General features: G+C 45.6%; 1 protein-coding gene across 1 annotated transcript in view; it reads right to left on the reverse strand.

Annotated features, from left to right (window-relative positions):
• Positions 1–212: 212 nt before the first annotated feature.
• The window catches only part of LOC119394390 (mitochondrial import receptor subunit TOM70), a 28051-nt gene continuing 16046 nt past the window's right edge, over positions 213–12217 (reverse strand). The window contains exons 9-11 of the mRNA XM_037661688.2: positions 10664–10761; positions 4242–4364; positions 213–1517 (exon numbers count right to left, since the gene is read on the reverse strand). Coding sequence (XP_037517616.1) covers positions 1358–1517; positions 4242–4364; positions 10664–10761 — 381 coding nt within the window. The 3' untranslated portion in view covers positions 213–1357. The remainder of the gene's footprint in view (positions 1518–4241; positions 4365–10663; positions 10762–12217) is intronic.

A 12217-nucleotide genomic window follows, 5' to 3' on the forward strand; every position in this document is an offset into this window, starting at 1 on the left:
AGAGGTTGGGTAACAGTGTCTATGCTGTTCCACAAAACCTTGAATGCCAAGTTTTGGAGCAGTGTTGGAGCAGTTCCTCTCATTTGTAGCATGGATGTAGCAGCTTTAATGAAATGTAGCACAAAGGAGCAATTGCAGGAGCATTTCGGTCACCGTGAATGCCACACACGGTACTTTGAATGAACGACTGAAGTGAAAACATCTAAGAGCCAAAACAAAATTGGTTTATTTCACTGCACAGACTAGAAGTTGTTACACAGTATTTCCTCGAGAAAAAAAAAAAGAACAAATTTGAGTGCTACTATAAAACGAGAGAATGTTGTGAAAGGGAGCAAGAGACCAAAGGAGGAAGAGACACTCCGAAAGTTAAAAGAATTTTTTTTTTTAATTCGCAGCAACAACTCAACTTGTTCGCGAGGGCAACAACACCGCCGTCTTGTACGTTCAGACCGGTGCAGCGATTGTTTAACTGCTGTACTGGTCTGCACTAGTCTTGTACAGGCACACACCCGGCACTAAAATAGTATGGGAGAACAAACAACTCTGGCAAATATGGCATACACCATGTCAAGAGGCAAAGTTACACTCAACACACTGTTGACTGTTCTTAGGCGCGCAGAGGACTAACAAAACAAGAAATGAAGAAGGCACAGACAATGCAGACAAACCTTCTCGTTCAGTTTTTTTTTTTTTCTTTCTAGACGCTTCTCTGTGTCTTAAAACTGACCATGCCTTCCCTCACAAGGTGTCATCCATTCCCTGTTACGAAATCTACATTTCGAGGAACAACTTGATTGGCAATTCCTCTGAACACTTCATAGGTGGCTCCTTACCATCACGCGACACTCCGACTGCGAATACGCCTCCTTCACGTTTCTTACAGAGGGCTGCAAACTTGTTCGGTCCTCAGTTTCCTTTTTGCGCTTTAATACCCTAACTGGCATCGACAAGGCGCATCCTAGGCCTAAGCTCCCTGAAAACAATCGCTGGTCCCTAGCTATATAAGTTGTATGCAGGCACCAGACGAATAAATGGAACACATGCCACCATTTTTTAAGATTAACGTGCCACCCGCAAACCCACGCCGCCTGGGTTTCCACTGCACAGAACAACGCTTTGCGACGGGAGCCAGACGACGCACTACCTCCACCCCTCCGACTCGAGCTGCCGTGATCTACCTATTCCGCGACGACATGAAAATGCCAGGAACACACATATCCCTAACATTCTGTGCCATGCTTGGCAGCAGCAAAACGAGAGGGGGGATGATGGTGAATGATTTGCAATCTGGTTCTTGCGCAAATAAAAAAAAAAGGAAAAAGAAGGAGCCGTCCCTGACACGGTGGGCTCAACAGTTCTAGCTGAATCCAGGGGTGACGGCCATGCCCAGGCGGCTGGCCACCTTGCCCTGTGCGGCGGCGGCGTCTCTCAAGGACAGCAGGTGGGCCAGCTCGGCTTCTGTCTGAGCAAGCGAGATGGCCTTCTCGAAGAGCTCCAGGCCCTCCTTCAGGAAGCCCCTGCGGTCATACAAATGCACGGCTATGTAGAAATGACGACACTTCACTGATCGACAGCCAAACAAAACTGCCAAGAAATGAGCCACTCGTTAACCCTTTCACTCCCGTGAAAGAGAAGAAAATTGTACCAAATTTACCGGAAATATTTTTCGCCCAATTTTCATGGAGATTTTTTTTCTAAATAAAACGGTACCATTCCTCCAATTCAATGGGGCTCCTTTATTTCACTAATTCCGTAAAAAAAAAGATAACTTGAAGGTGGCTTCACCACACGGCAATACAATCAAAGATCGCAACAAAATAAAGCTGAGACACAAATGGCCCAACATAGACAAGTGTGGCCACCTAGCATCAAGAAACACAACTACGACAAGCATAGTCGCCATTGGTTCCATGTGGGACCAATTTTTATTGATGATTATAGTCGTCGCCTGTCATTTTGGTACAAAATACCCACTATACTCATCAACGGGAGTGAAAGGGTTAAAGAGATCTAGAAAACTATACCCGAACAGGAGTGGGCCATTAATTTGGAGAGAGTTTCAGGCAACACGTGCCTAAGTGGCTTACTAAACTTGAGTTCTTCCATACGCTTGTCTTGCAGTAGTTCCCGTGGACACGCCCGGCCAATCAGGTCTCTTAACTGAATGCCCTCCAGTGATTAGTTGTTCACATTGCTAGTATGTAAAGGGGTAAAGCGAGTGCAAATCCACAAATACTGTACAGTCTATGCAACGCACGATGCTTAAATCGGCCAATAGCGTGAAATTTAGGTATAAGGCGTGGTCATTTGGTTATATGGCATCATTTGTAGAAAGAAGAGGGAACAACTTCTAGCTGACTTTGAGAATTAATTGTAAATTCCAGGCCGTGTGCGTCGCTATAATGTTAGGCTCGCGTGTTCCCAGCGGCCTCGACAACCGATTGGCAGCGTTTTCTGACCGTGATGGAAAAGCGCTGCAGGGCCCCTTTAAGTGGCAAAATGAATCATGTGACAATGCTTTGCTTGGTAGAGCTCACATGGCTTGGACTGATCTGTCTATTTGTATGGCATATGTTGTATGCTTTTGTACCTTGTCATTAACAATTGCCAGGGATGCGCAAATAGTAAATTTCAGGCTCGAAACGAATTCGAAGTGAATAGTGATTTGGTCTAATAATTTCAAACCGAATAGTTCGAATAGTATATATCACATATTATAAAGAAAAATGAGCACACTTGTCATGACCCAACTAACCTGCACAATATTTTTAAAGATTGGAACAAGGCATGTGCGAATGTCACTTCTTTGATTTTTAGTGAAGTATAAGAGACTTTAAATAGTAGCAGCATCTGAGTTTCAGTATGATGCTAGTGATAACTGGTAAAATATGTTATGTTTTGAAATTTACTATACTTAGTGCATAAAAGCCTGTATAACAAGCTTTTAAACTTAAAAAATAATTAATCGATGTGAGGGTAATATGCTCATTTAACCTCAAAGTTGGGCTTCGCAGCAGGGCGCATTTTTCCTGGATAGGTGTTTTCATGGCATAGCACTCCTAGGTCGCAGTGAAACCACCTTTACAGAAAGTTACATGCGGTCTGATTATACGCCCATTTGTTCATTTCGAATACTTCGAAATTTTAAATAAATTAAATTCGTGTCAAAGCGAATTCGAATGCTGTGATATTCGTTCGAATATTCGAAGTGCTCAAATATTTGCACATGCCTAACAATCACTCACTATCATTTCGGCAGCAAGAATGTTTCTTTGGGACCCTTGGAGCACCATGTCCTTATAAATAGTTTAATAGGCTTCTCATGGGGCTCCTATGTATTGCCATACTTGCTTAGTTCTTTATTTTATGTGATCGGCTTTCACCCACAAAAACTGTTAGCACCACTCAGCACAGGCTGCACTGCAATGTTTGGGAAGCTTTGTGATTCTTTCAGATTGTTCTGTTAAGATCACGTGCAGGACACAAGTAAAGTTTATTCGAGAGCTTACGCAAACACCAGCGATACTGCTGGAGGGTTCGATCACCGATGTATAAAAGATGACGCATTCTGCCAACAATTAGATTACCGACCACAGATGTCCATGCTCCCAGTTCTCATTGCACAGCGAGCGTTGCTTGTATCTTGAGTCTTTCCTTTACTGCACACAAGTTCGCCCAACAAAGCGTTTCATCTAGTACCAGTTGCACTTGCTTCTTCACAGTCACTACTGCACGACAGTATGCAGTCATTCCTAGGATGCACACTTGCTTAGAATGGCATTTGTGGACATGGTGTAAAAGGTCATTGGACTGTTCCAAGTTCTTTTTTTCTGCCTCATGTGCAATCCTTTTTTGACAGGTCTATTTTCAATAATAACAAAAATAAGCAGCAGATCACCTAGTATATTAGACGCATTAGGCAGAAATAGTCTGCTCCATGGTCTAATAGTCTGCACATGGTCCTGCTTGGGCCATGTGGCCTGCAGTATTTATGTAAATAAATAAATAAAAATAAAATAAAGCAGGGTCTGCTCAAACTTTGTGGCTTTGGAGAATTCCAACAGCTCTTCAGAGTGCTGTGTTTCAACTGGGGTAAAATGTGTACTGACCGCTAACGACACCTTAAAATGCTCTTTGGGGAACCCCAGAGATCTGCAGAACCCACTTTGAGAACGCCTGATCATCTAGGGGCTTCAGCCAACTCAGCACACCCGCTCGTCAGACGTCAAGAACACACCCACCTCTGGACCTGAACAGAACCAAGGGTCTCGTAGGCAAACTGACACTTGTCGTCCATGCTGATTGCCTTGTACATGAATTCGGCTGCCTTCTCAAAATCTTGCGTCCACTGTAGGTGTAGAATGCTGGAATCGAAACAATCACAAACCTTATTTCGTTACATGTAACAACGTTTTCTGCCATGCCCAAGCAAAAATAAATGACTGCAGTAACCAACAAAGACGGCAATCAAAAGAGACAAAAGCTTCTACAGATGGCAGAAATCAAATGTACACACTACAAATACAGCCGAACCCGAATATATCGAATCTGAAGGAGATTATAGAAAAGTTCTGTATATAGGTAATTCGACATATAAAATATTTTATATAATGAAAATTTGTCAAGGGGATTATATAGCTGCTCGACATACACAATAATTCGTTATATGTGGGTTCGATATGTGCAGGTTCAACTGTACATATTGCTGAAGCATGCACTGCCGACACTGACGACAGTGTTTGCTGATGGCATACCACAACGCAAGCTCCCATGACCAAGATTGAAGATTTTCAGCATTTGATCTTTGTATCAGTATTTTGTTCTAGTTATACTGCCATCACTACCTCCAAGAAAACCAGGGCACTTTTTCATAACTGTTTAGTACCTGATGCCTTGCAACCTTAAAGGTGTGGAATATGCATGCAATCGGGCTTTTCTTTGCATGACCATTCTGTTATTTTTGGACTGTACATTCAGTAATTTTAAACAGGAACAAAAAAAAATGATAATTTTCTTGTATTAGTGAATTACCCTTTCACAATACCAAAAACACAATTCTTGCCACGAGAAGAGGCCTAGTAAGCAAGAAAACGCGCACAAAGAAAATGAAGCTGGCAGTGCCACCTTAGAGTTCCCGCACCAACTCGCTCCGATGCCAGAGATTTTGACGACGTTCAGTAGGGCCTAGTACACTTAAACCTCATTATAACAAAGTCGCATTTGACACAAAAATAACTTTGCTATATCCAAAAATTTGTTATAAGCATATATTCAACCAACTGTGTCTATCACCAAGGCTAATCTTCATTTACTTCGTTATAACCGATAATTCGTTATATCCGTGTTCGTTACATTGAGGTTTCAATGTACATAGTTCTTGAGTTAAAATGAAGTACATTGTCCTCTGTGGGGGTGAGAGGCTCAATGTACCAAGTTTCAGAAATTTTCATCAATGTAATGTGGCCGAAATATGAAAAAAAAAATGAAAGAAAGAAAAAACACGCTTTGAAATCTCTGATGTCACAGACAGGACGGCCCCTGTCCTGTCTATGTGCTCCTTCGTGTTTCTGTGTGGTTGCGATTTTGGCGCAAAGTTGACTTGATTCCAGACATGCACCAACTAGCCCAACAGTGGGCACTACTTCAATGCGAAGTGCGTTCTATTACAGGAAGGAAACCGGGATTTCTGAAGGCATTGTGTGGAACACTGAGAGTAGCTACGAGCGGTGCTGGCTGGCACTCCCAGGGATTACACGCACAGAAATACCCAACGAAGTGGGCGGGGAGGTGCCTTACGTCATAGCTCAATTAGTAATACAGTATAACCTCGTTACAACGGATCTGTTTACAACAGACATTCGGATATTACATACCAATTTGCGGCGTTATGCCGACCTCCGTATTAGTTCCATTGATTGAGCTTCGTTTATCACGGATTCTGGTACAACGGACATTCGGATATAATTGACTAAAATTTCAGGCCAGCAAGGTGGTCAGGACTCCTTTAGAGCGGACTTTTCTGCCACGGTCATTAACTTCCGACTTCAAACATCACTTAGCATACTTTCGGGACGGGAGCAGCACACCGCGGATATCGACGTACCGATTTAAGAACGAAGGCCGCCGATCCCCGGTCTGTCAATGATCAGCTATGCCTAGCTGTAGCGACAAAAAAAACGGCGCGCAGCGTGCTTGGTGTTGTGTTTTGGGACGCTGATACGCGAAATTGCGAGCCGCTGCCACCGCTTCTCCGCGTGGTCGCTGCGCAGCGAGCTTGGCCGGGGGGCATTTTGCGCATCAGCAGCTCCGCTGCTGATGCGCAAAATGCCCATTCGCGGTTCTGAGGAGCCAGCGGGCGATGCGATTCGCTGCTTGAGACGAAGGACATTACGGCTTCTTCGCTTTCGCATGTCCGCTAGCGCGATGTTCTTGCTCACAAAGTTCGGATTTGGCTCGTACATCGGCACCGTGAACGGAGTTAGGCCTAACCACGACATCGAGTAGAAAGCTTGGTTGCGATGTGCGTGGCCGCGGTGCCCGATGTTTCAAAGTACGTCATGCTCGATTGCGAGTACAAATAGTTGTCCCGCGGTGGTCTTCATCATAAGCTTCGAAGTGCTGATAAGAAGAACCTCGAACAGCGGGTCCAACGAGTCAACGCTATTAGTCGCACATCTGCGATGTTCGCGACGAGTGCGGTGTGCTATCGTAATCTGATGATTGAGCTTCCGCTTGCAGCTGCCCAACTAAAGCGCTCCAAATTATCGTCGACCCGTAAACACAGAACGAGTGTGAACGCGTCACTAAGTAGCGCAATTTTCGACAGCCACGACCTCGCGAAGCACAAGCAACAGACGACGATCCCGAAGCGAGCATTACCGCAGAAGCAGCCAGAACGTGTTTTTCGTACGCTTGTTACTCAGCTTGTTACTCAGCCAGCTGAAACGGAGAACTTGAACACGGAGAAATGCTCTTTACGACGAGCCCAGAATGGTGGCGCCCAGTTGCGCCGTTGCCGAGCTATAATTTTTAAAAACGCTTTTTTTATATTTCCGCAATTTTCGCCAAGTCGGCAGACGCAAAACAAATTTTTTATAGCACTTCTACGTAGTTTTCATTGAAAATATTTTGGAATCAGATAGAAATGGGCTACAGAAACTGAAAATGCGATTTTCCAAAAATCGCATTTTTTTGGTCCCCCGTTAAAAATAAGACCATGTTTGTGACTCAAAATTCTCTCCGGTTATAACAGACCCATTCAGTGTTTACATGAAAGTCTGTTGTAACAGTACTTGGATTTTACATACTCCCTTTACAACAGACCAAAATCCTCTTCACTATGAAGGTCTGTTGTAATGAGGTTATACTGTAATAATTATATTATCTGGGGTTTTAACGTCCCAAAACCACGATATAATTATGAGGGACGCCGCAGTGGAGGGCTCCGGAAATTTCGACCACCTGGGGTTCATCTTTTAGCCACTTGCGCGAAACAAACAAGGACGAAGGAAAGAGCACACATGGACAAGCGCTTGTCCATGTGGGCTCTTTTCTTCGTCCTTGTTTGTTTCGCGCAAGTGGCTAAAAGATGAATTCGTTCCAACTAGGCCGGCTAGCAGTTTTGCACCTGCGGCTCTTTAACATGCACCAAAATCTATGTACACAGGCCTCAAACATTTTCCCCTCCATCGAAAATGCAGTTGCCGCGGCCGGGATTCCATCCCGTGACCTTTGGGTCAGCAGTCGAGCGCCATAACCACTAGACCACCGTGGCGGGGCAGCTCAATTGGTAGAGCACCGGACATGGTTCTGGGTTCAGATCCCACAGATTGAACAACTCATTTCAAGTTACCCTCATAATTTTTAAGAGTTGACTGTTGGGCGAGTTGGTGTTTTGACATAGAAACCAGCCTAAGTAGAGCAACTAGACAGCACACACAGCAAGGAACAGACGAGCACAGGCGCACAAACTTTGAACTTGCTACTTACGGTGGTTTCTATACGTTATAATTATTACACCACAGTTAAAGACAACAATTAGTGTACCGCATGCTTTCCTTGGCCTAACTATTTGTCGGATTTATTTAGTTGAGTCTAGCAAAAAAAAAACAGCTTAAAAAAATTTCTTTTCTTTTGTTCTAGTGATGCAAATTAAAGACATACACGCTATCATATAAAACTATAGTGAAGACAAGATGTACACTAGGACATTTTAAAAGAAAGTGCGCAGCCTGTGCAAAGAAGCATACCTTATTTACTAGTAATGTACCAACATTGGCTCATCTTGGACGACTTCACAAATGCTGGCAAGTGTGGCCTACCTGCTTTTATAGGAATGTAAGGAAGTAATGTTACTACGACTCGAACTCCTTCCTTCAAAGAAGCCTTGCCACCCACCCTTCTTGAACATACATAGCCGGCAAACAATGCCGATCTTAGCCAAGGCTCCAGTGAACATTATTGCATTGCATGCCGCAGAGAATTCACAATTTCAAGCCAAAAACAGCCAGAAATCGCTTGCTCTCTCTCTCGCAATGTCTTCACTAACTATGCAGAGCTTAGTGCTCACGATGTGCCAGTCACGAGGAGCATGTATGAACCATAAGTACAGTCAAACCTCGTTAATACGTACCCGCTTTAAGCGTACTAACGGTTAAAACGTAGTTGCGACGAATCCCCGACCGAGTCCCATAGAGCCCAATGCATTCGCTGACCGCTTAAGCCATAGTACTTCGCCCTACGCCTACCGGTTAGTGCGTACCCTGCGTACCGCGATAGCGTTTTGTGCCATAAAATTTTACTGCGCCGCTGAACTTCCCGACGCCACAATGTGCCGCCAAAGGTTTTCCGTCTTTTCGAGAAGTGCGTAGATCGGTCGATCACTGATTCCGACTTCCGCGCGATTGCGGCGATGCTTTTGCGGGTAAGCGGGAAAGAACGAAGGTGAGGCGGCGGCCACCGACGAACGCGCCAGCATGACTTATCGCCGACAACCTTATCACAATATGTATCTTCAGATATCTGCTCGGGCACACGTGCGGCGCAGCACCACTTTTAAGCCTACTGCACGCTTTTAATAGGCGACAACCTGAACGCGCTAGGCTGCCGATCGCTGCCGCCTCGTTGCGTGGGGCCGTGTTCAAGCGCGCGCCGCTTTGTAGAAAAGAAAGCAGCTCGCTGTTGCGGAGTTGAGCATTGCTGGTCGCGGGCGACGAGAAACCTCTTTGCATTGACGCTATCACGTTAAACGCACACGTACGGTACAGCAAGCGTAGCGCGGTTGTAACCATACTGCACGCTTTTATTGGGCGACAACCCAAACGCGCTGCCGTTCGCTGCCAGGACCGCTACAGCGTCGCGGAGTGCGCATCGCTTGCAGGAAGTTCGTCATCGCCGCGTTAACCTAACAAGCTACTCGCCGCATCTGTGCACGGTCTGGAGCGAAGTGGGTACGAAGAACACTGCCACGACAAATGCGCGCGTGCGGTACAGCAAGCGGCCCGGCAGTGACGGCGTGAGCCGAGAAGGCGACGCGCTGCACGCAACTAGCCAGGAGACGATCGGCTCCACGCAGCCGTACCGCGTTTCACTGGAACTGCGTCAGTTTTCGTTTATGAGCAGATCGCGGTACAGACGCACGCACATATATCGCGGAAAGCCGACACTGTCCGTTCTGTCGCTATGTCGGTCACTGCGTATACCGGACCAGGGGCGGATCCAGGTGCCAACTTTGGGGGGGGGGGGGGCGGTTCCTTCATCTGAGCGGGGGGGGGGGGGGGGGGTAGGGTAGGGAGGAGGAGAGACAGGCACTGCAGGCAGACGGGGGGGAGGACTGACACATGCTTACATGCTTTGGGGGGGGCGATCGCCCTTACCGCCCCCCCTCTGGATCCGCCACTGTACCGGACCCTGTAATAGTTCCGAAAGGCTGCTTGGCGTCGCCACCGCGCGCTATCGGCACTATCGGACGGTCGTGCGAGAGTACCAGAATCTTTTCTCCACTTTGGCAAAAAGAAAGAAAAGGCTTTGCAATGGGTACTTTAGGCAATATTTGCTGTGGCACTGTATATATTTCTTTGCTGGCGGCGATGGCGCACGCGAGGAGATGCAAATCTTTACTTTGTGGTTAATGCGTACTACCGTTTAGTGCGTAGTTACGCGGCGCTCCCGGCAGGTACGCATTAACGAGGTTCCACTGTAGTGGTCAATAGGGTCAAATAAAAAAACAAAGTGAAGGGGAAATGCTCAAGGCTGTGATATGCGGCGACGTGATTTTTGGGTAGTTTGATACTTCGAATACTTCTGGATACTTTGAACTCGCAAAAACTTGGTACGGGATAGATTCGGGGGTGCGTTAGAAGTGAGCACATAAGAGTATCTACCTTGCTGTGACAGATATATTCTTAAACCTCGCCACTTTTGTTCTAGCGGTGCTGGAAAGCCAAATTTTAAATTTAGTACTTTGTTGTATGTGATAAGTCATAACAGTGTTGCTTGTACCAAGCTTGGGCTAACACACTGTATGTAACTGAAGGTTCATTACGTTGACAAGCGTACAACTAGATGCAACGACAACATTCCACAACAATGACGCTGTTAATTTGTCAAGGCGTCTCATAGGAGTTGTCCCAAGACATTTCCAAGCTGACACAGACAGACTTACCCAAGATGTACTGGTACGTTCGGGTCCGTAGGATCTGCCTTCTGAGCCTTCAGAAAGTTCTCTTCCGCTCTCTCAAACTCCTTGTTCTCTGAAAGGATCTGCACAAATGCAGTGAAAAAGAAATTTTAAAAAATGCAAGTTATGTACGTAGAATTCGTGATGCACAAATCTCCAACACACCTCTACCCAATTTTCTGCTCTGAAGGCAACCCTGCAGAAGCTACAAAAATAGTTCGATCATAAAAGTGTTTCTCCACAATCTTTTTTTTTTTTTGGGAGGGGGGGGGGAGTGTAGTTCTTGACCTGCAATGCTCTGAATTGGTGCATGCATCTGGTGTGTTTCACTGCAGATTCAATAGCACAACTACTCGACGGGACACAAGAAAGATATACACACACCAGAGCACTCTGGTATGTGTGTACTGTATCTTTCTTGTGTCCTGTCGAGTAGTTGCGCTACTGAATCTGCAGTGATGCTTTACCAACATGCCTCCAGGTGTGGATGTTGCAGCACGGAGTTCCCCTGAATAGGTGGTTTCATGACATAGCAGTCCCACGATGCAGTGAAACTACCTTGCCAGGGGGGTTACAAGCGGTCAAATATACATGTATTCGTCCATTGTGAATATTTCGAATAATTTAAATTTGTGTCGAAGCGAAATTGAATACTGTAATATTCGTTGCAATATTCAAAGTGCACAAAAATATTTACGCATCCCTAGTTCTTACGTGTTTATCTTACACATATTTAGGGATGGGCGAATAGTAAATTTGAGGCTCGAAGCGAATCCGAAGCGAATAGTGATTTGTTCGAATAATTTCGAATCGAATAGTTCGAATAGTACTCACCACATATTATTAAGAAAAATTGAGCATTTTCTTCATGACCCTTGCACAATATTTTTAAGAATTGGAACTAGGTATGAGTCAGGGCTGGGCAGTATCGCGATACAAGAGTATCGCAATAGTATTTCGGAGATACTTTTGAGTATCTGTATTTCTGTATCGAGATACATTTGAAAAATGTATTTGTATCTCAGTAGTGAAATACATTTACGATGTATCGCTTGTATCGCGATACTATGCTGGACACGGGTATCTCGTTACATTGTTTTTTTTGTGTCGGAAATGAGTTGAGGCGTGTTTCCAATGGGGGAATGGCGTTATTTTTTTCTTTTTTGTGCCAAGACAAGCAAAGGCGCGCCGCCGGTAGCCGACAGATAGGGCGGCGATGGTTTCCGCTCAAGCACAGAATGGTCCATGTGGTAAAGCGCGCGACGCCGCAGACGGCAGAATCGCGGGGGCAGTGTTGTTGGCCTCTGCCGACGAAAGTCGCTGTCTCTCAAGGTCAGTGCAGTGCGCCTAATTTTTTTGGGTGGCAAGCTATTACTTCGCGACCCCCCGCGCGGATACTGCCTTGGAACAGGCTTTGCAATGCTTCGCGTGCATTCAGTTCTCAAAGCGGCGGCACTTCCAAAAGCAGTTCCCGTAGTCGCAGCGGAAGTGACTAGAAGATGGCTATCTTTGACGCGCTTTCAGCCACCTCTCCAATGT

This window comes from Rhipicephalus sanguineus, chromosome 5, assembly GCF_013339695.2.
Source record: "Rhipicephalus sanguineus isolate Rsan-2018 chromosome 5, BIME_Rsan_1.4, whole genome shotgun sequence".
NCBI lineage: Eukaryota > Metazoa > Arthropoda > Arachnida > Ixodida > Ixodidae > Rhipicephalus > Rhipicephalus sanguineus.